The sequence below is a fragment of the Anas acuta genome, chromosome 6 (assembly GCF_963932015.1).
Source record: "Anas acuta chromosome 6, bAnaAcu1.1, whole genome shotgun sequence".
Taxonomy (NCBI): Eukaryota; Metazoa; Chordata; class Aves; order Anseriformes; family Anatidae; genus Anas; species Anas acuta.
The window spans coordinates 30,547,798-30,572,343 of NC_088984.1; the positions used below are offsets into that span (position 1 = coordinate 30,547,798).

At 50.0% G+C, this 24,546-nt stretch overlaps 2 protein-coding genes and 1 long non-coding RNA gene across 27 annotated transcripts in view; 2 read left to right on the plus strand and 1 right to left on the minus strand.

The window, feature by feature from the left end:
• The first annotated feature begins 30 nt into the window (after positions 1-30).
• On the plus strand, positions 31-13,686 carry LOC137858475 (uncharacterized). Of its 3 annotated transcripts, none has more exons than XR_011097761.1 (5): positions 31-95; positions 2,048-2,187; positions 2,418-2,473; positions 3,664-4,305; positions 9,173-11,578. It is a non-coding gene; the product is annotated as an uncharacterized lncRNA (long non-coding RNA). The 3 variants fall into 3 exon arrangements; XR_011097763.1 differs by lacking the exon at positions 31-95 and adding an exon at positions 4,987-8,029 and having other exon boundaries at positions 2,059-2,187; XR_011097762.1 differs by lacking the exons at positions 31-95; positions 9,173-11,578 and adding an exon at positions 13,145-13,686 and having other exon boundaries at positions 2,059-2,187.
• RAB17 (RAB17, member RAS oncogene family) lies at positions 691-2,157 on the minus strand. The gene is made up of 5 exons (XM_068686272.1): positions 1,998-2,157; positions 1,623-1,774; positions 1,394-1,519; positions 980-1,073; positions 691-891 (listed from the first exon to the last, which is right to left on the minus strand). The coding sequence occupies exons 1-5, from the start codon at positions 2,140-2,142 to the stop codon at positions 785-787; spliced, it is 624 nt and encodes a 207-aa protein (XP_068542373.1). The 5' UTR covers positions 2,143-2,157; the 3' UTR covers positions 691-784.
• Positions 13,687-14,519: 833 nt separating the features above from the next.
• LRRFIP1 (LRR binding FLII interacting protein 1) overlaps positions 14,520-24,546 on the plus strand; it is a 100,963-nt gene continuing 90,936 nt past the window's right edge. For 16 of the 23 annotated variants that reach the window (XM_068686311.1, XM_068686277.1, XM_068686292.1 and 13 more), the window contains exon 1: positions 14,520-14,777. In XM_068686311.1, the coding sequence (XP_068542412.1) occupies positions 14,688-14,777 (90 nt within the window). In that variant the 5' untranslated portion in view covers positions 14,520-14,687. Of the gene's footprint in view, positions 14,778-15,455; positions 15,507-17,439; positions 17,794-24,546 lie in introns of those variants that run through there. The other 7 variants (XM_068686310.1, XM_068686304.1, XM_068686308.1 and 4 more) reach the window with 4 other exon arrangements.

A 24,546-nucleotide genomic window follows, 5' to 3' on the forward strand; every position in this document is an offset into this window, starting at 1 on the left:
ATGGAGGGGATTTAGGGAGGAGGTGGCCTTGGGTTTTGTTTTTTGCTGGGGGAGCTCCCATCCCTGAAGTGGCTCAGCACTGGGAGGCGGTGCAGGTGGGTGCTCCTTTGTGGGATGCCCCTATGGGGGCATGGGGGGGGGCTCTGGGGGCCTGGTAAGGCTGGGCAAGGGGTGCTGCAGCTCTGTCCACTCCACGGGAGCACCCCCAAGGGTGTTCACTGCCTTGTGGCTGAGCATTTCCCAGGGTTTGAGAGTCACCGTGCACCCCAAAAACCTGCTGTGGTGTCACCCCATGGGCAGGGGGCCCCTCGCTCTTTGGCGGTGGAGGAGATGAGAGTGTCCTGCCTTGCCCTATAAAAAACACAGCAATTTGGGCAGCTGCTGCCAGGCTCTGATCCCTGCTACCTCCAGACCTTTGTGGTCCCCACCTGCGTGTGGATATGGGGGGTCAGGGAGAAGGAGACGGTGAGGGCGACCCGCTCTTTATTCGCACCCATATGCGAAAACCCCACTACGATGGGATGGGATCCTGGCCGGGCTGGTGGCAGCACGGTCCCTGGGACCAGCAAGGAGGTCACCCTCGTGGAGAAAGCTGGTGTGAGAGCCTGGCCCAGGACCCCGTGTGTGCACCACGTGCGCTCTCATGGAGAAGATGATGAGGAAGGTCCTTGGTCTGTGCCATCCACGTGCCACCCGCTGTCTTCTCACCACCAACGCCGAAAGCACGAGGTTGGGTCCCTCCTGTCCTCCCCGGTGCCATGTCCCGTGGGGGGCTGTGGCCCCTTCACACCCAGCAGCACCCTGTCCTTGCTCTGCTCGCCCCCAGGTCCACGTGCTGCCCACGGTGCGGGGCCGGCGCCTTCTCCGCTTCGCGCTGCAGGAGCTGAAGGGCTGGGGGGAGCAGAGCCACAGGGCAGCACCCCCTGCCCGGGGGTCCCGTCCATGCCTGGGGGGCTTCATGCTTCCCCCCGTGTCTTACCTACGGCCATAAAGACATCCTTTACTTGGTGGTTGGATTTCGCCGACGTCTCCATGAAGAGCAGGCTTCTGCTCCTCGCAAACTCTTCGCCCTCCTGGAAGGAGAGGAGCAGAGTTAATTCCCCTGGCCCTGAGGACCTTGGGGGCATGGGGAGACCTCTCAGGGGTCAGTTTCTCCCCCAGCCATGAGGTTTGGGGGCACAAGGCAACCACGAGAGCCAGGCTTATTCAGAGTGCTTGGGTTGGGTAAGAGCAGCTGAAGGTCCTGCCATGACCGTCAGGCACCAAGAAATTGCCCATAAATGCATCACTGACCTCTGAGAGACCTCCTTTTGGGGGTGCCCAAGGCCCTTTGGTATCAAGGGACATATTCTGGTGTTTGTAGCAGGGAAAGGGGGATGAGGCAGGTGCCCACCTCGGTCGGGACCTCTCTCTCCTCAGCCAGGTCTGTCTTGTTGCCCACCAAAGCGATGACGATTTCGTCGTGCAGGAACTCCTTCTCCAGCTCCTTTAGCCACTGCTTCGCCCTGCCAAGCGTTTCCTGGGGAGAGACAGCAACACCACGGCTCCTAGAGCTTTCTGCCCCACCAGTGGGGTGTCTCGGGGCAGCATTTTGGTGCTGAGGGGCTCAGCACCCCCCTCACCTTGTTGGTGATGTCGTAGACGAGTAGGGCGGCGTGGGCGCCCCGGTAGTAGAGGTGGCAGACGCTGTGGTACTTCTCCTGCCCAGCTGTGTCCCAGATCTCCAGCTTGACCATGGCCGACTCCATCTGTATTATTTTCGTGAAGAAGGAGCCTGAAAGAGAGGCGGGATGGGGAGCGATCAATTGGGGTGAGCACGGAGAGATTGGGTCTGCTGCCACGGGGCTGAACCCAATTCGAGATCAGGGATGCTGCCGTGGAAACTGGATGGGTTTTCATCACCCCAGCAGAAGAGGTTGGCTGCTCACTCCCAAAGCTGGCAGCAGATAGGGGAAGCAAATCCACCTGGGGGGGATGAGGGGGAAATGCTCACTCACATCCCACGGTGGGCAGCGACTCCTGGAAGTCGTTCTTCATGTATCGGTAGGCCAGGCTCGACTTTCCCACCGCCGTGCTCCCCAGCAGCACCACCTTGTAGATGTAGGTGGGACAATGCCTCTCCAGCGAGCCTTCCTGCTCCATCTCCTGCAAGGAAACCAACCCAAAATGTGCCTGCAGTGACCCCAGGTGAGCACCTTGCATGAAATCCCCACTGGTGGCAGTGTGGTGTGACCTCAAAACAGCTTTTGGGGGCTCTCCCACTAACTCAGCAAGTCCAACACTGCCCAAAAGAGCCAGTTTTAACACCTAAACCCAGCCCTGCCCTTGCCCAGTTGGAGTTTGCCCAAGTTTTCCCTTTTCCCTCGATTATTGGAAGTGTTGTTATTATTATTCCCTTGATTATTTTCTGCTTTCAGCCCCTTAAATTCACTGTACAGCCTGATGACGAAGAGCGGGGACACAGTTCGTGCAGGTAATTATCTGGCTTATTATTTTATTTAAACAAAAATAAAAATAAAATGCATCATAAGGCTGTGCTCCTTCTGGTATTTTTATGTCTGCTGCCATAGGTAATGCTCAAAAAAACTTTACAGGCAGCTGCATGAAAAGCTCTGCAGATTGTCTTGTAAACCCTGTTACTCCTTTTTTCAAATTATTTCTTAAAATGCACCTCCATTTAACCCCAGGAGATTGCACGAAGCCCCCTCGACAATTACTGCAGTCGCTGGAAATTTGCAGAGGGGGAGCGTTGCCACAGCTCATCTGCAGCAATTTCTTTATTCCCATGGTAAGAGGGTGCAGGGGGTTCATGTCCCTGATCACCAAGAAAGCAAAACAAGTCATTTTGTTCTGATTTTGATGGAAACTAACAGGATTTAGGGGAAAGTGTTTGTTTTTGTTGCTGTTGAAGGATTGCTCTTTGTCGGCGCTGCCGAGGCAGCCTCCCTGATTTCCCTGTGCTGGGATGAGGGTGTCAGAGAGAAACCCTGAAATCTCCTTTCCTGCTGGTTTCATGAGCTAAGCCCCACCAGAGCACACCATGAACCTTGCTGGTATTGGAAAAATTAGGAAAAAGTTTGATTTGACCTCACACAGACTCCCTATTTTGTGGCAGCTGTGTCCCGAGGCAGACATTTGGGGCAGGCTCTGCTGACCTTACGCTAGCAGCTTCGTGCCTGCTTCCAGCTGAGGGTTAAGCATTGCATAAAACCCACGTTTTATGGGCTTTATTGTTAGTGATATGAGCCAGAAACAGGAGGTGGAGCAGTTATCTGAGCTGGAAGGCAGCAGCGAGGGCTTGGCATTTGCCGCTCGATAAATCAGTATCTGCGTTATCGCTAACCTGGGGGGGGTCCTGCTGTGTTCAGTCTCAGGGGTAAATATTTCCAAAAAATATTACCCTTTATTTCCAAAGAAAAGATATCACTGGGGGAAAAAAAATAAATAAAAGGAATGCAAAGATTTGGAGATGGAGACACTGAGAAGTGTCGTGTAAGCCTCTGTTTAACTTGCTGGGAAATTAACAGCGTCTAATTGATGTCTGAGCCAGCAGCTCTCAGAGGATGCTGGAGCCATTTGCTGGGTTTCTGCTGCACCTACCCTGCAGGTTTGGGATGTGGGATTTTTTATGGTGGCTTGTTTGTTTGTTTTGCTTTTCCCCAGCTGGTGCTAGCACACCGGCGTCCCCAGATTGCTCCTGCTGGCGCTGAGCTCTGCGGCAGTCACCGTGCTTAGGGGAAGCTTGCCAGGGGACAGGGAAACCTGCCCTGCAAAGACACTTTGATGTGTACACACTGCTGGATCCACGCAGCGCTGATTGCCCAACACCATCAGCCCTCCCCTGAGCTGCGGGGAGCAGAGCCTGGGTCATTATCGCCCTGCTGGGGAAAGCAAGCCAGCAACAAGCAGAGATCCCCCTCCGACTGCGATTTTGGAGGCTGGGCTGCCTTTATGGCTGGGATCTGGGGCTGATTATGGGTGGGAAGGCACAAGTCTTGGGATTTTGGGGGAGGTGGGAGGCAGAGGAAGGGGTTACCTGGCTGCAGGCTGGCTCTCCTCTGGCGCAGGGGTGGCGGAGGACGGGGACGGCCTCGACAGATGAGGACAGCCTCAATGGATGGAGATGGCCTCGATGGATGAGGACGGCCTCGACGGATGGGAACAGCCTCAGCAGACAGGAACAGCCTCGACGGATGGGGACGGCCTCCTCCAACCTCCCCAGCTGCCTCCTCTCCGCAGAAAACTAAAAGCGAAACTCCGTCAGGCGCGCCAGCAGCTGCCGGAGAGCGGTGCCAGAGCCGAGAGGTGAGCAGAAACGGGTGAACCTTAAACCCTCCCCGCCGGCTGGGCGAGGCAGGGCCATAAACCCTGCCCTCTGTGCTCCCTCTGTCCCCGCTGTCCCTTGTCCCTGCTTCAGGAGCTGGGTTTTTTCGGTGGCTTGAGCTTGGAGGTGCTGCGAGCATCACCGCCCGCATCCCGCAGCTGGGATTTGGGAAGGGGAGGGTTGGGTACGAGGCAGGCTGGTGCCAGGGATCCGGCCTTTGTAGGGTTTTTTATAACACTGTGATTTCTGCTGACGCAGGTGAGACTCCTCTTTAGTCCCAGGCTGTGATAACTCGGAGCTGGGGCTGCCAAAGGGATTTGTTTTTTTGGGGAGCGGGTGGGAAGCGGCACACCCGCTGCTCCCGCAAAGGGCTTCGCAGACAAGCTGGCGAGGTGCAGACAAAGCGAGCAAAGAGAAAAACCTGAGCACTTGGGCTTTTCCTGCCTTTTAATTAAACTAATGGCTGGTTACCGCAGGGGCTGGGCGCTTTGTAGAGAGCTCTTGTTAAAGCTCTTACATCTTAATGGGGGAAAAGCACGGTGTATTGGGATAACCGGTCTGGAGAGAGAACAGGAAGATCTGCAGGTCATTAAAAACCTCAAGGAAGGTGGCTTTTGTGTTTGTAGCACTAACCTGGCCCTCTGTAACGCCTTGCCTTCCAGAGCCAGCTCTGAAAGCTTTCTGGATCTGCACGAATAGCTTTGTGGTCTGTGAGCCAAATGAGAGCGGATTTTCCTTTTTTGGGGGGAACAAATCCCAGCACCGACACCACTCAGCTGCATCCAGCCCCCGAGCATGGCTTAACCTGCACCCAGCTCCTGGCCAGAGGGCAGGAAAGCCTTTCCTCCCGGCTCCCTGCCCATCAGCCAGGCTAGAAAGGATGTGGGGAGCCTTTGAAGAAGTTTCCTACCCACCCTGTGAAATCCCAAACCGGCGTGAACCTGGGTTGGCACAGCAGAGGGGTAGAAAAGCGTTTGGGCACTTCTCTTCTTGTCTTTGTTCCCAATCCCAGTCGCATCTGCCTGGGATGAGGCAGGGGCTTTTAGAAGCACCCCCTGGGTCCCAGGGGAGGTGTCCCTGGGGTGGGCACCGTGTCCGGCACGGGACTTTCTCCAGCTGCAGACCCGCTAGGGGGCACAGCTCGTCCGTGATTTCAGACAGCACAGCTCTGCTGCCGAGCCTCCTTTCTGAACCTGCTCCTGGAGCTTTCCGCTTGTGGTTACACCGCAAGACCTGGTAGGAGAGCTCTGGCCGCAGGGCTGGTAGGCACCAAATATTCCAGCCCAGCGAGGCATGACCTGAGCACCTCGAAACCGCTTGCAGACCTTCCCCCGCTGCTCTGTTTTCATCCTTCTTCCTGCAGGAGCTGCAACATTTTAGACCAGAACAAGTCAGAATAAATCTCCTAGGGCAAAACTCCCAGGGCATATTTTGGCCACCCAGATTGCTCCATGGGCACTGCTGTCTGCCTCATCTCTTGCTGCATAACAGGCTGAAGAAAGTACCTGAAAGCACAAGTGGCTTTTCCTTTCTTTCTGCTGTTCCCAGGGAATGTGGAGAAGCAGAAAAAAAAAAAAATGCATTATTTATACTGGAAAGGCACTGGGAAACTTTATGTCCTTAGCAGTGAGAGCAAAGCACAGAGCTGGGGCTGCTAGAGATGCTTGGGACAGACGTCTTGTCCCTCTGCACTGCCAGCTTCAGAGGAACTGGTCACTTGTGGGAGAGTATATTTAGCAAGCCTTGCCTTTGGGGTAACTATTTCGGTTTAGCCAGTCTTGCTAAAAATGAGCGGAGTCCATCTGCAGTCCTGGCTCTTTGCAGAACCAGTTGTTGCCTTACCCTGCTCCTTTGAGCAGGCTCCAAACTGCCTGGGTATTTCGGGGAATAACGAGGTCGTTTGGGGAGCTTCAGGCTCTTTTTGGGGGGCAGGGGATGTAAAGCCTCAGGAATAGGCTGAGGCTCTCCTATTTTTACAGGCTGGTTTGTTTGGAGAAGAAACATCCGAAGCACAGCGAGTTCAAAGTGAGAGGTCAGGACAAATTATGTTTATGAGCTGCAAATGGGCTCCTTTGCTATCAACTCACTTTAAAGGTGCTCTTAAAAAAATCCTGGTGAAGCAGAAAGCCCAGGGTCTGAGCAGATCTTGTCCATAAGGCTGACGGGGGCTGTTATTGCTTTACCCCCGTCCTTGCTGACAGGTATGTGGTGTGCTAGGGTAGGCACAGCTCAGGGCTCATGCTGAGGACACTGGAGTTCACCCCCTGGAGCTCACCCGCTGAAAACCGACAGTAGCCTGCTCACGATAATACAGGCAAGGTTTGTTCCTGCTGTTGCAACAGAGCCTTAACGAGTCATTTTGTCAGCCCTAAGAGGAAGAAGAGCTCTGCCTTTGTTAATGAGAGAAAAACCGAGCTCCTCCCTCTTGCAATGGCAGGGCTACGAAATATTTTGAGGGTTAGTGGTGTTGCAATGACGAACAGATATTTATGCTGAGCCTCGAAACCCAGCCTGTTGTGAACTGCTTCAGGCCTCTAAAGTGCTCGCCTTCCCCTATTAATTATTAATGTCGCTAAAACACTCCAGAGATTGGCCTGGAAACGTTAAACACGCTTAATATTAATGGGTCCCAGATGATAAGTGATGGTGAACGTGTTAAAGAGCGAGGAGGGAAAATAACTACTGACTACAATAAACATTTTCAGTGCCTGTGAACCACAAGAAATGCTTTCCTATGGCTTTGCCTGGAAATTGTTTGAAGGGGCAGGTCCTGGAGCGAATCCACTGGAAATGAGACTCGGATGGTCACAGGGATGGCTGGGGGATGCCGGGCAGACCCACAGCTGGGACATCAGGGGAAGAGAACCCCTGGAGGATGCAGAAAAAGAAGGAAAAGTTCTACAAAAGGGGATTCATCGTTACCAACAAGGTGTAGGGTTTGCACGATGAAAGCCCCTAAGCTCCTTCAGCCACGTGCGTTGTCTGCTGCCCACCCTGAACTCAGGGGGATGCTTTTTTTGCCAGCAGGGTTATAGCATGTTAAGGGGATGGACCCTGACCTTGATGATAAAATTTGGTGATTTCTGGCCAGCTGGGTTAAGCTTTTAGTCCAGGACAGGCACACACGGACAGAGTGATCATATATGGCTCGTTCCCTTAGGAAACCAGGCTAAAAATAGCTGTAGGCAGCACCTTTCTACGCAAAGGGCCGTGGAGGAGTTTACTGACAGCCAAAAAAATATCTCCCAGCCCAGTTAATCTCCCCCAGCAGTGTTTTGTTTGTCTGTGTTTTCACGAGACAGTCGTGATGAACGCGACTGCAAGCGTTTTGCCAGCGCGGGGAGAGGGGGAAATACTTGAGCAATGTTGTCTCGCGCAGACTTGGAAAGCTCGTGTGGGTGTGAACACGGGTTTATTTCTGCCAGAGTCCCCACCCAGTTTTTGGATGTATAGCACAGACGCATTCACAAGGCGTTTTAGGATGGGGTCCGTCTCCCCCTGCCTTGCAGAGGGCCAGCGGCCACGCGGTCTCCTTGCTTTTATTTTTCGGGTCACGTCAGAGCGTTTGGCTGGTTTCCAGCTGCTCCTCAGCTTCACGGGCTGGGTGTTGCAGGCGTGGTGTGTACACGCACGGGAATAGAAATTATTTCATCTGTCTGAGCCCCAGCAGCCTCGCTTTGTGCCAGCCACCGCTGCTACGCGGAGGTGAGGCGTCTCATCCCCTGCCAGTGAGCCAGCAAGGGATGGAGATGCCTCAGGGAGGGAAACCATTACCTGCTATTACCTTAAGCAGCTCCTTTCCTAATTGAAAAATGTATTAAAAATTATTTTGGGAACTTCTAATTAGTTTTGTGGAGCCGCTGGTGTGCTCGGGATGTTTCAGGAGCTTTAGTGACTGCCCAGAAAGAGGCCACCGCAGGAAAGTCTGCCTTTCCTCTCAGCCACCACCACTGCTGCAAGGTCAGGGAGGATGAAAACTTCTGCAGAAATCGAGGTTGAGCAATGAAGGTGGTGTCTGACAAGTTCCTGGGGAACTCCCCAAGACAGTGCCCAGCCCTATGTGATTTGAAGCGGGAAACTCTGCAATAAGTGGCTATGAGCTGAGTTTAAAAAAAAAAAAAAAAAAAAAAAAGTAAAAGAGCAAAAATTTGTGGCTAAGGCTGTTCTCTTTCTGCCTTTGGGATCTGTTTCCAGCCAGGTGCTTGCAAAGCCATTCAGCTGTCTATGTAACTTGGTGGCTTGTAGATGCAAGCACGCATTTTCCTCTATGTTTAGTTTGGGTTATTCTGTGCTTTTTTGCTACTATTTTTTTTTTTTTTATGCAGCTGAAATTAAAGCATTCTGTGTCAACTGAGTGTGTTTGGGGAAAATCTTCTTTTAATTGTTTCTACAGTCGTCGAGAAAATTAAGTACTAGCAATTCTGACAGCTCTTGCCTGACCGTTTTGGCTCTTTGCTGATGGAGAAGAGGGGAAATAATTCCCTCACAGCCCTACAGGGAGCGATCAGAAGGGCTTCAGTGCCATAATAATTAATGCTGTGGAAAGGCCAACAAGGAAATTGCAGAGGATGGTAATTGGTGAGGGGCTTGGGGTGCAGGAGCTGGTTGACGGCTCGGGGTGCATGGGGGCAGAGGGCAGGGAAAGCATGCTGAGCGCATGGATCACTCCCAAATGTCATTTTTCCCTGTGAATGGAAAAAATAGGGATGCTAGGGGTGCTAGGAAAATGTATTATGACTTAAAATCAGATGCACCTTCAGCTCAAATGCGCTGTGACATGTGAAGTGTTTTGTCTCCGTTTCAATCCAATGTTTTCTTGCTGGTATCTTCTTTCACTTCCGAGTTTAGGCAGACTTCTTCACTTCAGGAAACGATAATGACCTGCCTTCCTGCCCTGCTGGTGATTAGCACAGCTGGAGGCTGCATCCCTGAGCACCAGCACGGCTTGTTTTTGGCCGGCCAGGAACTATCTCGGCTGTCTGCCGCTGTCCTGGGTGGGTGGGTGAGCGAGGCAGGAGATGGAGCAGCGATGCACGGCTTCAGCACGCATGCAGAAATGGGAGACATCAAATGCAGGAGCTTTTCTTCCTGGTATTAAGTGGTTGGAACCGTTTCCTGAGAAAAGACACGGCAATTTTTTTAAATTTTGATGTAAAAGTGGTGAATGGGAAATAGTTTGTCCTTGACAGGTGTGGAAGATGTCTAGAAGCAAAGTATGGCTGGGTTCTCTGGCACTGGAGAAAAGGGATGTTTGTCCTCTAACTTTGGATCAATCTGGATGGATTTCCATAGGGACAGCAAACAGCTCCTCCTTCCACTCCAATTAATTAAACTGGTGTTCACGTACGCTTTCCCAAAATGCTGTCCACGCGCTGTTTTACAAGGCAGTATCACTAATTAGTGCAAACACTCAACCCACTACAGACAATTGGCATTTTCAGGCCCTGTGTTGTGGCTGTGCATTACTGCGGTCCAAAACAACACGGCTTGAAGAAAACCTGGAGGGCCTGCTCGGAAAATGTGGCTCAGCTTAACCCTGGAATATTTGGGACCGGAGCAGACACAGCCACGCAGCATGGAGCAGACAAACCTCAGGGAAATCAAATAAGCAGGAAGGATCCAGCCCGTGTAACGAGGCTGCGTGATGCCTTGCTCTCACTTATTTCATGCTTGATGCATTATTTCTAAGAAAACAGCCTGGGGCTCTCTTAAAACATAGCTTTACATGACAAGAGGGGAACCAGAGGAAGAGAAGCAGCCAGATTTTGCAGCTGGCTGGGGGAGCAGCTAGCGGCACAGCTCCTGAACAGCAGACCCTAATGTGCCTTTGCTAGGAGCCAGGCATGGCTACGAAGCTGCTGTGCAGCAGCCCAGGAGCAGTTCAGCTCCCTGCAGCTGCTGTGGAGCTGGCTCAACTTTGCTTTGCACTGAAAAACCCTGAGCCGTGCTGTGTCTGCTCCTAATTAGATGAGGTCTGAGGAGGCTGCCTCGAGTCGGTTCCCGTTTTAGCCCAAAATGGGCAGTTTTCTGCAAGCTCAGTTTGCAAACTGCAGGTAAAGTCCCCTGCCTGGCACGGATTTGGATGATTGTACTGTTGGTCTTATGCCATCCAAACAGGAGCATCGGGGGGCCAGGAGAACTCTCTGGGGCTGCTGAGGTGCCAGCGGGATGGATATTGATGTCCCAAACTTCGTGGCAGGGCAGGGAGCCCCCAGTGCTGGTGTCTGCAGCCAGACACTCATGATAATGCTTAGTTTGGGATGCGTGTCCAGACCTTCTTTGGCAATAAACTTGTGATTTCCAGACTGCTATTATGTATGGCCTGTAGCTTTTGTGCTAACTTGGCTCCAAACTTTATGCAGAATCATCCCAGCTCTTCTCTCCAAAGGAGTTTATAGAAAAGAGATGCAGATTTTCTGCCTACAGCTATGCGAGTCTGAATTCTTCTTCACACAGGTAACCAGATGAAGAGGCACCATTTCAGGTAGGATCTTGTGGATGTTTTGTGCAATGGTGGAAGTATTTGCATTGAGACACCCTTACCTGAACTGTCCTAACATTAAACATAATTTTTTGGTGTTTGTGTTGTGATGCTGGCACACAACTAACCCGTGACCAGTTTGTGACCCCAGAACTTCCTCCTCTTCTGTCACCTCCGGCTGATGAGATCACGGCTTCAGTCCTTGACATGGGATTTGCAGTCTGCCTGATGTCATTCCACTTGTGTCTTAGCCTCTTCCTATTCTCGTATGACTTTATCCTCCTTTATTGATGTTGCTTCATAACCCCGTGAAATGCACAGGGTGTATTTCATTAGCGCTGGACTACTTGCGTGGGAGTGCTAATGAAAACATTAAATGAAATCAAGCCCAAGGCTTTGAAAAACTCCTTTGGAAGGATGATTCTTCCTCGGCCTTGAAGAGGGTCCAATTCTGAGGTGAAGCCACGCAAGGTTCCCGGCACAACAGAGCTCCCCTGATGCAAATAGCCACTCTTTTGACATGATGACAAATGTATTTCATCCTGATACATCCACATGGACGCTATCGGTCTCCTGAGCCCTGTCTTGATGCTGCTCAGATGTGACACCAACATCTCAAGGCTTCTCCCAGGAGGGTTCATTTGCTGAAGAGACAATTATCATGGGCTCCTTAGGAGGTAGAATAAAGGAGAAGCCCTTTAGATGCAGCAGTGTGTGTTTTTTTTTCTGAAGTACCTCAGTGCCAGCACATAGTTGTCCGCGATGTAATTTTTTTCCCATTAATATATCTGCAGACCCTGCTGGATAGCACTGCTGTTATGTTTGCAAAACGTTACGGTGTTAGTGGGGCTCTGCTCCTTTCACGTATCTTGACAATATGAAATATTGGCCTCCAAAGTGTTGGTTTTCCAAAGTATTTAAGTGCTCCACTCTCCTTGGGCTAATGGACATCTTATTAAAGCTGTCAAACTTCATTTCTGGCTAGCCAAATGCCACAGTCTTATGGTGTAGCAGAGAGGTGTCCCTGTGTTTTCTTTCAATGCTGTCAGCCAGCCACTGGATTCCCCTATCCCAGGGCTTGCTGCTAATAGAAACATAACCATATTTTGCTGCGAAGTGCATAAAAACATCAATTTTATTATGTAAAAAGGGCCTACTGAGTACACAAGCAGCGGCAGCTTTAACAGCTGATTGCTTGTTCTGATCCTCCAGAGTGTGGTTTTACAAGGCGGTTTGGTTTAAGAGCAGCACAGAGGGAAAATTGTGTCTTTGGGATGTACTCTGCATGAAATGGCCCCCTTGTACGCAGGATATTGGAGAACGAGGTACGTATTATGCTCTTAAAATAGAGCCCTTTGAAACTGGCATGGGATACTCAGGCTTGTCTGAGTATCATTAATCACAGTTATGGCTCTCAGACAAAATGAGCCTCGACTTCACGTTGCTTGTTAAAATAAGAAATGTGTGTTTCAGTATTTAATTTGCAGCGGCAGTCAATGCACTTCACAGTGTAGCCAAAACTAATGTATTTGAATCATTACTTCATATTTATTTGGACAAATTCTGTATGTATAGTGTCTTTACAACGAGACAGCTTATTTTGACTGTATTAAAAGAAGAAATTACTGTAAGTGTCTGGAATGCGAGCAAAAAGGATTCCTTAGGCTGCAGTGCACGTGTGATTTGAGTTCTGACTGCAGACGCTCAGTAACTTCTCTTCCAAGTACTCTATTATTTTTTTTTCTTTAGAAAGCTCTCTCAATGGCAGGTTTTCAGACATAAATCTGCCCCGCACAAGCTTCAGCTTGGCTGTAAGGCCTAATCTCTGCAAGGCTTCCAGCCAGTAAGGCACGAATGCAAATCTTCCTGCACGGCTGAACTGGAAATTCCTCGCGTGGATAACAGTGATGCAGCCACACAGGTGGCTGAAATCCCTGGGTAACACGGGCCTAAAAATAAGGCGCTGCCCTGTGCCTTTAGCCAGAATTCCTCAAAGGGCAGGGGCAAATTCAAGGGCTCAGGGAACAAGCTATGCACAGCCTGATAGGGCTAAGCAAGGCCTCAGGGAGGTGAGGTTGGTGTGTGAAGGTGGCTGAAGGAGGGAAGCCTGTGGGATATCTAGGAAAACCAGTCACAGTGAGGCTTTACCCACACAGCCAGATCACTATTAAAGCCCCTGCACAGCTTTGCAGAGCCTGTGCTTTTGTCTCCACTTGTGTGGAGTCAGAGTAGACGTGACTCCCAATCTGGGGATGTGGCACCCTTGTTTTCAGTGCCCAAGCAAAGTGGGGGACTGACGTAGCTGCTTCTGCTGACAAAAAGTCGTTTATTTCTTGCAGAGATAAATAGTCCCAGGCACAAGAAACAGCATTGGTCCATGCTACTGAGTCATCAGAAGAACGATGGATCCCCAAACAACTTTGAGATGAGCTGTGAGCTCACACACAGACCAAATTGTCTACAAAAAAAAAAAAAAAAAGGAAAACAAACAAGACACAGCGTTTCCGAGAAAGTAATGTCGACAGCTGTCCACCAAAGGTCTGCGTGATTCCTTGCTAAGTTTGTCCCATCGCGTTTCACTTGGGGCCCTGCAGGCATTGCCCCGCCGAGGAATGAAGACAATGGATTCGGCACAGGCACTGGCTATAAATAGTCACCTTGATGTCACTGGTATAAAAAGCAGCATGTGACAATTAAGTAGTTTCTGGAGAACCAGAAGCCCAGTAGCCTGGATTGCATGGAGGGCATTTATACCCATCTGGGGAAAGGGATTCTGCTAGAACTAGTTTTTTTTCCTGAAGCAGCAACTGGTTGCTTTATGTCCTGATAAATGCCCTCATGGGAAGGGGTGATATATTAAACCGCTTGACACAGTTTTGAATTCGAGGATCAGTCTTCTGCAGAAATGACCCAAATCCCCATCGTCATACGTGAAAACTTCCAGATAAGCGTTGGCTTTGGGTGTGCATGGGCTGACATGGTCAGCAAACCCAGAAACCTGTGGGTAGTAATGCTGTGGTGATTTCTGATTTTAGAACAGGTCTGATCTGTAATTTGGAGTTGCCCTGAGCTTTGGCTGTGTTCCTCCCCTTTCTAAGATTTATCCGGGGGCTTGATTTAGAGAGAGAGGGACTTACATTAGATGTCAGGAAAAAAATTTTCACTCAGAGGGCGGTGAGGCCCTGGCACTGGTGGCCCAGAGAAGCTGTGGGTGCCCCATCCCTGGAGGTGTTCAAGGCCAGGCTGGATGGGGCTTTGGCCAGTCTGATCTGGTGGGTGGCATCCCTGGTGGGTGGGTCAGAACAGCGGTGTGAGGGGATGTATTTGGGGTCAAAACAGCGGTACAAGGGGACGTATTTGGGGTCAGGACAGCGGTATGAGGGGATGTACTCGGGGTATGAACAGTGGTACGAGGGCTGTGACAGGAATCCTGGAGATCACTGGCTCCTTGTCGGCGCCAGTTACTTCACCTCGGCTAAGCACCGAGCTGCTCGATGCTGGCAGCTTGGCGGAATTAACCACATCCACCAACCCACGGTACAAAACCCCAAACCCTGAACCCCAAAACCCCCAAACCCCAACTCCTCTCCTCAAAACCTCAAACCCCACACCCCACACGCCTCACGTGAAAACCCCCAGACCCCTCACCCCAAATCCCCAAACCCCGACCCCAAAACCCCTCTCCCCAAGCCCCTCCCGGCCTGAGGCGGCGGCGCATGCGCGGGGCGGGGGCGCTGTGTGTCGGGCTGCTGGGGCGGGCGGGCGGCTGAGGCAGGAGCCGGGGGGGCGCGGGGCGGCTCCCACCCGATCCTCCCGGAGCCGATCCCCCCCTCGATCCCCTCGGACCCGATCCCCTCCGGATCCCATCCTCCCCACCCCGCCATGGGGACGCAGGGAGCCGGCAGGAAGCGGCTGCCGAACCGGGAGCGCCTGACGGCGGAGGACGACGCGCTCAACCAGATCGCCCGTGAGGTGAGCGGCACCCCCGTGTCCTTCATCCCCTCCCTCCTCATCATCCTCATCCTCAGCCTCCTCCTCATCCTCCTCAGGGCTCCCAACGGCCGCCCACGAGCAGCCCCCCCGGCTCTAACGGCCGTAACGGCCACCCCCCTCCTCATCCCCTCACAGGTGCGAGGCGCAGCCCCTCAAAGACAAAAAACACACACGCCAAAATAACCCTCAAACACCATTATTTGCGCTTCTCCGCCTCAGCCACAGCCCCCGGGGGGCAAAGCTGGGTTTCTTTTGTGCGAGCAGCGTCCGGCAGCGGTGGCTTTCGGGAAGCTGAGCGCCCTTCCCTGGAGCAGCACCACAGCCTGGGATGCGTGTGGTGGCGGTGGTGGCAGTGGTGGTGGCACCAATTTGTGTCCCCACATCCTCACCCAAAGCAGCCCCAGACCCCCCACCAGCACCGCCTGCCTCTGGGGCCGTCAGCCGGCCTGGGTGTTCAAGGGCAAAGTCATTAAACGCTAAGTAAAAGGTAACGTTAATTGCAGCGGTGTGGGGCTATTTATGAGCCGAGGGCTCCACTTAAGCCATGAAGCACTTAGGGTGTTTATACGTGAGGGAAACACTGCGTCGTGCCAGCCCAGGCAGGAGCCCTGCTGTACGTAGTCCGGCCTCTTCGCTGAGCAAAAATTGTCTGCTGTGGTGGGCTTGGTATTAATGACTGAGAACCAGGAGCGCTCCTTTTTCTTGGAGGTACGTATAAGAACAAAACGTACACCAAAAGACAGCAGAATGGTGTTTGCAGGCATAAATCTACTTGGAAACTGGCTTGCATATGTTTATATGTAACGAGTTAGGCATGCGGTTCATCAGACATTGCATCTTTGGGCTTGATGTGACTTTAAACAGTTAAGAACAGCTGATGACTGCCTTGTTCCTACCAGCTAATTCGTACTGATTGCGTACAGCTGCATGGGATCAATGGCAAATGTGGTGTGAATTTGGCTTTATGTTTATGTGGACTCTTTTGCGTCCTTCCTCCGGTAATCTCCCAAAAAGGAGGCTGGCAACCCAGGCTCGAGCCTGGCCCTACAGCCCTGGGGTTCAGCTCCTTGCTGTGTCCAAGCTGGCTGCTGCTAAAGGTGGCTGTCCTGTTCCCTGCCTCTGCTCCCCTTTCTGCCAACACCTGTCTGATTTGGGTGGGTTGGCTGAAGGCATGACCTCAGCCAGATAAAACCCTCTGATGCCAATTAGGCTCTTCTGGTGTCCTTTCCTGAAGCTCAGTTGCCGTAGGGCAGTGTGCTGCTGATGGGTACGGAGGTAGAAGGCAGGCTTATAAACTTTGGATAGGGAGGTAGAAGGCAGACTTATAAATTCGAGTGATAATTTGCTGGTAGATTGAGTTACTTTTAACGTCATGCTTCTCAGATTCAGCCTCTAAGGGCAGTTTTGATCTGGGATGTCTCTGCTGTTCTTGAGCTGTTTGTAGCGTCTTTGGAATATGTGCTATATTAACTTCTCTGTGAGTGATTTAGATGGTACATTAACAGAAGTCAGATGTGCCTCAGTATGATGAGAAAATGCTCTTCTGTATGACAAGAAGAGGCTCTTTGAGTGGTGCTGGGGATGGAAAGCTCCTGCGGAGGTAGTTTGAGGTGGGAGGACAGGAACGCCTTGTGTCCGCACGTGAGATAGCACGTAAGGATGACTGCGCTGTCTGCTGGAGCTTGAGTCATGATAACATCCTGGGAATGACTTGAGGATGAGGGCTTAAATTCCACAACTGTGTCCTGGCCACTGTCTTCTGAGCAAAACAGAAATCTGTAACAAGAGGCCTAGGTTGTTCTTTTCTACGTCATGGCTCTCTCCCACTTTCCTTTAGCTTGCCATATTGTTCTTTGCTGTATCACAAAGAGGTTTGACACTTAGGGTGTTGTTTGTTTGTTTTCTCTGAGCACTGGGTAAGGAACAACCCTATTTGAAAACTCCTCCGCAAGCGTGCCTTTTATCTTCTCCCTTGAGTGCTAAAACTGAACTGAGAAGTTCAAGGTTCAGCATTTTCCCATATTGTTTTAACTCCTTGCATTACTCCCTCTTTAGGTTTTATGCCCTTATCATGGTTTTGTTTAACTGCCTGCTCTTCACACAGGGAGGCCCGGCTGCATCCATCTGTACAATGCTAAGAACTCTTGAAAATGTAAAGTAAGCCTTTCATCTCCTCCTAATAAAGATGCTGAGTGTTGAGAAGTTTGCAAGGCTTATTGAGTCTTCGTCTCTTCCAGCCTTCCTCACAGCTTTTTAGGCAAAGCTTACATGTAGACATACTTCTTGTGTAGGTTTTTACTCCTTTCTTTTTCACCTAGGAGCCGCAGGTACTCACAAATGCTGGCGTGTTCAGATGGGAGTCTAAAAGGGGGTCCAAACCAGATTTATACATAGAGATCCCGTGGTAAAACTACTTCTGGGAGCAAGCTGAAGTGTGCGCATCGTCTCTCCCGTCTGTTTTTCCTCTGGGGTGTTAGTGCTGCTTTGACAGTTTCCAGTTGTATTTTGTTGTTGTCAGAACATCTCAAAAAAAAAAAAAACAAAAAAAAAAAAACAGAAAAGATAGTTCTGACTGTACCACACGCACGTAGGGGGATTTTACTGTACTGCATTTAAGGAGCCACTAAGGCTTGTAAGGACTTAACCTCCTGCTGTTTGAAGTATAAGCTGGCTGTTTGATTTGAGCTTGCAAATGGGCCATCTTGCCGTAGGTGCAGCCTCGAACGGACCAAAAGAGAGCTTTGTGCAGGGAAGAAGGCAGCCCTCGCCTCCGCAGGATGTGAGAACAGTGCTAAGAGGAAGCAACTGTAAGTGAGCGGAAGGAAATTGTAAAAGTGAAGCGTGCTGTAGTGACAGGCTTTTAGCAGTAGTGTTCAGATTAAAATGTTTGGGGGGATTTCTGAACTGGCTCAGCTGTAGGTGGCTTATCACCTTGTCTAGACGTGCTCAGAGCAGAGGGGAAGGCAGCACTGCTGTACATCACCTCGTCCGTCAGGTAAGAGCGCTGCCACACCAATAAATCCGGCTGCTGAGCTGGACTTGCAATTAAATGACTGGCAATTATGTTAATAAGGTGAAATCAAGGAACCTGGCGTTGTGAGTTTCAGATGGACACAGCGAACTGCTGCTCAGGGGTTGCTGTTCGTACACCTTGCTGCTGTTGCTGAGGTTATGCTTGCTGGCTGTCAGCTCCTGCAGATGAGAGCGGAGCTGATCAATGACAGGCTTCTCTGCTTTCAGACTCGTGTTGACGCCAGTAGATTATTCTGTGTTTAGGTCAATGGAAACTTTTGGGCTATTTTATTCCTCTCCGTGAATACATGCCAGCAGTGTTTGCAAAATCTAGCAGTTTGATACTCCTCGAGGTCTGTGCCAGCAGGAGCTGCGCACGCACGCTGTGCAGGCATCTATCTGTTCTCTCGGGCTGGTGTACGTGTGTTTTGGAAAGGCAGCTACCCCTGGGCTTGTAAACCTTACAGGGACTGGTTTCCAGCCTTTTCCCTGAGTTTTGGATGGGTTTGGCATGATCACTTGGGACATCATTTCTAGGGGAGTATCTCTTCCTAAATTCCAGCCTGCTACTGTAATGGTGAAGTGCTCTGTGAGCAGAAGGAATTTTGCAAATACAGTGAGAGCTGCTGTCTACATAAATAAGATTTTTCCTGTAGGCAGATAATATTAATTACCGTCTTCTGTTTTCTTGAACGAGGAAAGCAAGGTCAGGGCAAACTTCTTGTTCTTATTAGGAAAGTAATTTAAACATTGCTTTCCTGATGTCTTGTGTACAGATGTGTTGTACTCCTCAGAACAATCCTGGCTGTCATCTCTGTGCTAAAAACCTTCTCTTTCATTGAGCGATTTACAAAGGAGAACTCTTTAACTGGTAATTAATTTGAAAAGTTATTGATTTGACTAATATAATTGGATTTTTTTTCCTGTTAAAAGGTAATATTATGGGGTGTGCTTCACGATTTGTACACTGTATGTTACTTGCAGTATTCAAGAACTGTCACCTATATTTGCGTGTGTGTATAAATATACTTTTTAAGTAACTGGCAGCATTTGAATCATAGTTCTGATTGTTTCATTGAAGTTCTTAGTTTGAGCGTTGATTTGCATTCTCAGTGAATGAAAAATGGTGATGTTATGCCCTTGTGAAGGAGCAGAAAGTGTAGCTGATGAGGAATGACATGAAATACAGGCGAAGCTGACCAGCCTGCCCTACTGGGTGCAATGAGAAGGCACCAAGCAACTCCAGAAGCCTAACTCGGACTTGCAGGACAAGTGAAGAGAAGCTGTGATAATTGTCCATAGAACATAAAGGCCTGGCTTTGAAACCGAGGTGCTAATTTGACTCTGGTTTACACACAGAAACCCTTTGCTGAATGTTGAAGCTGAAGCAAGCAGCCTGGACACGTACGTGTGGAGCACAAGCCATGCAAACCTCAGCGAGCTGTTGCCCAGACCAGAGCGTTCCCTAAGGGTGTGCTAGGTAGTGCCAGGTAAGGGCTGGGCACCTCCTTCGTGCAATGGGGGAACTTTTCTGAGCAGCCCTTGGCATTTAGGAGGTGCACAAAGGCTTTTATGAGCCAGATAAGTAGTTCAGCCCTTAGAACCAGGCTGCTTTTTGGTACACCAGGTGCTTGTACCTGACCGACTTCTGAGTTTCTGTGCTGCCTGCCTTTGTGGCAGTGTTGCTGTATGCGAGCAGCTGATCTGAAGAAGCATGTCTGGCTGTAGGGCTGTTGCTAGAATAGAAATTGTGAAGGCAAGGGATGCTCTTGGAGGGCTTGGGCCTGAGCCCAGCTGACCTAAATATAGGAGGGATGGAGGCCTTTGTAGGAAATGCTTGCCAGTAAGCTACGGAGAAGTGTTCCAAAGCTAAGACCGTTTCATGTAGCAAATACGCTCTTCTTCATTGAATGTGCCGTTTATTGGCTGCGTAGCCAGAAAGCATTACATAAAGCCAGTGCCTTTTTCCTATAATCCTTCCCGAAGGAAATAAGTGAAGGAGCAGCTATGGATGGTTTAAGAGGCGAGACACAACTGTTAAGACCATCCCATTTCAGTTAAATGGGTGATTGTAGCCTGCGTCCCAGCTCGCAATCCGCCTGTTGCGGCGTTAAATAACCGGTTGTCTGTTTGTGTGCCTGGGCCTGGCCTGGCCTCCTCAGCTGTTCCCTCACCGGCCAAGGAAACAGCTGTGTAGGAACCACGATTCCTATTTCAGGCAGGCCTGAGGCTGCTGTTAGGATTAACAGCACGGGGAGCCAAGCCTTCTTCTTTGCAAGCCCAGGTGCTGAGCTGGTCTGCAGGATGTGGTACTAATCACTGCCTCTTCTAGATGGGTGTCTTTTCCAGGCTGGTCGCTGAATAACGTTGGAGCTGAAGCGCACTTACAGTGCTTTTAACGCTATTCGGGTTTCCTTTCCTCATTTGGTTGTGAGGAGCATAATCCGTGTGGCATTTCAGGCTTGTGGAGCAAGGTATTTGTCCCTCCTGTCAAGTCAGCAGGTTGCCCGAGCAGCGAATCTGTCTAGCTGGATGTAAGCACTCACGGGCAAACCTTAAAATAGCAGCCCCGAAATACCAGCTGTTGTCTCGCTTCTGTGAAAATACTTTTTGGGGGAGAAGTTCCCCACTGGAATGGAAGGGGGTGGGGGGCGTTGCAGTAAGCCAAATTTTCCTTCAGATAGTCATGAGGTAGCTTTGAGAGCTTTTACATACAGGAGAGGCTTCTGAGAAAGGAAAGTGGGCATAATTACACTGGCATTTCATCCCGGAGCTCTCTGCTGCTGGTGTTAATCCCGTGCACTTGCTCGTGGGTCTGAACCTGCTGGAGATGAATCACTGGCCTTGTGCGTAGCGGAGAAATGGCAACGTTGTCTGGGCTTCCCTCACACGGTGCAGGCGAGGGAAGTGCTGGAGTGTGTTGTGTAGAAAGAAGGCTGTGACATCAGCTCCCAAGGTACTCTTCTCCTTCACGATGTTTTAGGTAGGGAACAAAAAGTAGGCTGGAGAACTTTCTCTCTAAAGCTGGAAAAAGAACTGGCCTGCACACAGAAATGAGAGCGTTACATCAGTCCCTATCATAACATCAGTACTTGCAGGTGCTCTGAGGATGGAGAGCCACCCGTGCTGTTGGTAAGAGGCAAGAAATGCAAGGAAACTCTTAAAGGCCTGCTTTTTAGAAGCTTTACCTGCTGAAATTGAAGCTTGGCATGGCATAATAAACACTTTTATGGCTGTACTTCACTGTTGGTAATTTGAAGGTGTTTAATTGCCCTAGGAAGAGCTGAACGTCTTGCCATGCAGTGCGTGCAGTGTGGAAACAGCCTTTAATAGAGATGATCATGAAAGGCTGTGTGACAATGTCCTGTTATGAACACGTATGCATTCTGCTCAGGTCTTTTAAAACCTTCTGATTTTTGGAGGCTACAGAGAAGGTACAAATTCCAGTATTCAGATACTGGGAAAGCACAGAAGTAATACTTCCAGATGGGTAGGAATGTGACCGAACTCTAATCACAGTAATTGTTTGGAACTGTCCATGTCTCAAGGTGTGAAGGGCAAGGCTGGGGGGTTTATTTCCCAACGAGCAGGGCTGCAAGCACCTTCATGGCCTCACCAGCTGAGTTCTGGGTGTCCCCAGAGGAGAAGATAGCTCTGATTGCTTCCAGCGCTGGCGGCTGTGTGTTTTGGGACACGGATATATGCTTAAAGCAATCTGCTAGCAGAAGGGAGCGTACCCCTCGTGCAACAAGCTGTGCCCCACGGTAGGTGTGAGTTGCACTTGAGCCTACAGTCCTGCTCTGCTCCTTCAGTCCCCCAGCTGCGTCACCTTTTCCTGTAATTGAATTTCTGAGGCAGTGTGTGCTGCCACTTCAGGGACGTGTTCTTTGGGGCAGGGTTCTCTCTTCAAAACCTTTGAAAAATGTTGGGTTTTACTGCCAGCCGTAAAGAGTGGAAAACTAGCAGAACTGGGTTAGGGAACGATGTGTTTGGGGTGCTGTGTTTAATTGCATATAACTGGCACAACTCTGAGCAGTACTTTTAATCTGCTTTGCTCTTCTGCGTGGCTTCAGCCCACGTGCCAGCTGCTTGGCCCGGGCTGTGTTTTATCCACCTAAACACTACCGCAGCTTTTGAGAGTTGAGCTGCAGACAGCGGATAGAGAAAGTGATCAGCCGGTGCCAAATCCGAGCTGCGTTCCAGGCTTGGATGTGGTGAGGACGCCTGGTCGTTCGCTGATGCTTCTAGCTCCTGGCTGCTTTGTTCACAGCTCTGTTCTCCTTCCAACACTGCTGTTGTGTGCAAGGTGAACATTTCTTTTGTGAGACGGCTTCATCTTGACAGCATAATTGCAAAAACTCAGGTTGGATTCTAGTTCTTGGATGCTTCGTGAGCTGTACTCTTGAAGGAAAAATATTTAGATTTTATTTTTGTATTATGTTGTTGTACAAGAAATCGGAGCCTTTGGTAAACCAAAATTGCCAGGTGCATCACCACCTCTGTGCTCCTATTTTTGATACCTGGCAATTAGGCAGGGCAGTGCTTGTTATTGTTGGCGTGTGAAGAAATGCAAAAACAACAGTTAGGATTTCAGAGCAGCAATTTGCTTTCCTCGGCTGTCAGAAGGTTGATGTTTTCTGTGAATGAGACTAGAGAGTTTGAATACAAGCTCCTGCCAAAGAAACAAGTGGGACAGAGTCACCAATTACTTCTGTCTTCCTCCAAAATAGGCTCTGAGGGCTGGGTTTTTCCCCACCATAAAAGTTGCAGCCTGCAGTTTTTTCATGTCACTTGTCATTGATTTATCTTTCCCAGAAAGGAGACCGAGGATGTTCCCAGCTTACTGAAAGTGACTTCCACAGAAGCAGCCCGTTCGTGCCTCTGCTGGTTTGGCTGGTTGGCTGCTGACTTGGCTTTTAGTGTTGCCTGTGACGAAGTGATAACTGCCTCTGTCGTGAGTGGTCTCGCTGGTGACTCGTGGCAGGTTGTACTCGTGGTCCTGCAGATGCCTTCAGTCCAGATTTCTGCACAGACAAAGAAATTGTAGGAACAGCACTGCTTCCCTCGTGCTCTCTGCTCTTACATGCTGCTGACCTTCCCTTTCACCAGTCTCTGATTTAAATTGAATATTTATTTTTTTCTTTGCTTTCCTCTTTTGAGTACTTCCTACATCTCAAAATACACTTTCTTTAATCCCCACATTTGAATACTAAATTTAGATGAGTCTGTCCCTCCTGTCTGCGTTGGCCAGCCTCATCGAGCAGACAGAAACGGAATCCAGGAGTATCTGGCACCCTGAGAGCTGGGTCAGGCTCCCTCAGGCCAGATGGATTTCAGACATCCCCGCTTGGCTCTTCTAATTATGGAGAGTTTATCAGCTGGCATCCTGGGATGCCAGGGGTGTAAGGAAAGGCTCTCGGTGTGCTTCGTGCACAGAAAGGTCCCCAGGCTCTGTCAGGGGACTGAAGTCCCTACATTTTTCCCTTCCTTTTTAAAACACACGTCACTTCAGATTCTCTTTGAAAGCGTGGTTAAGATAGGGCTGCTTACACTGGTGCCCAAGTACTGCAGTCTTCAATTGGAAATGTGAAATATTTGCTCTTGCTGGTTACAGATAATAACAGATAATGGCTTTCTGTTTTGTTTGTTTTGTTTTGTTTTTATTATGTCTGTGTAATCACTTGTTGTTTCTCTCTGATTGCAAACTCAAAGTCCTTGCAGTTGCCGCTAGGAAAATAGTAAAACTAACTTTATGTGCTTCCAGGAAATGTCTGTTTAAATTCGGATGGGCTGCAGCCAGCCCTATTGCACTGCTGTGCATTTCCCATCCACTGCTCTCTTTAAAATGTCCGCTCTCCCATACGAGATGTGTGTGTGCTGGGCTCAACTTCTTGCCGTGCTGGACGTGTTGCTGAGCTCTGAGAGGATTTATGTTGACAAATACATTGAATCAGCATCTGTTGAAAATTGGAGTGGGCTTTTGGGACGTTCTTGTGATACCCAAGGGTCGTGCTATTCCATTGTCTATTAGATATGAAATTTAAATCTGTCCCGACGTGCAGTGAGTGCATTGAAGCAGAGATGTGACCTAACCTTTCCATGAACTGTGGAGGAATCTAGGGGCTCTGGGAAACAGAGCACTTGTATGCGGATACAAGGGATGATGTTGCTAGATGGAGAGTGTGTTTAAGTGGCTACACAGTGTTTTTAGTAATATTTGTGCATTCTTGTCTAATTACCCTGGGAAAAAAATGAGCAACCTTATTAGAGCAAGCAAAGAAAGGTTCTTTGTGTGCTGGGGAGGTGCTTTTATATCACCGATGGAATAAGCACACACCGCCAGACAGCCTGGAAATCATCTCTGCTAGCAGAGAGGCACCTGGTAGCCCAGAATCCATTACCATCTAATGGAGAAATCTGCAAATGGAGGCAATGAAGATCAGTGGGTCTGTGAATGGAAGGATCAGGTGCAAAAACCTTACTTGCAGCACTTCGAAGGTTACTTAGCACACCTCAGAAGCCGGTAGGGACCTGTAAGGTACTGGGCTTTTGTTGTAATTTCCTCTACTAGAACGTGGTTCCCAAGGGCTGATCCTTTGCTGCAGGTCTATCCCACTCTCACAACGCTTGGTGTTGCATGCCAGTTTCCTAAACCAGCTGTTCCCCACGTTAAACTCAGTGACACGATCTCTGAGACCACAAGACAGGGGATCCAACTGCAGTCCCATCTGCTGGG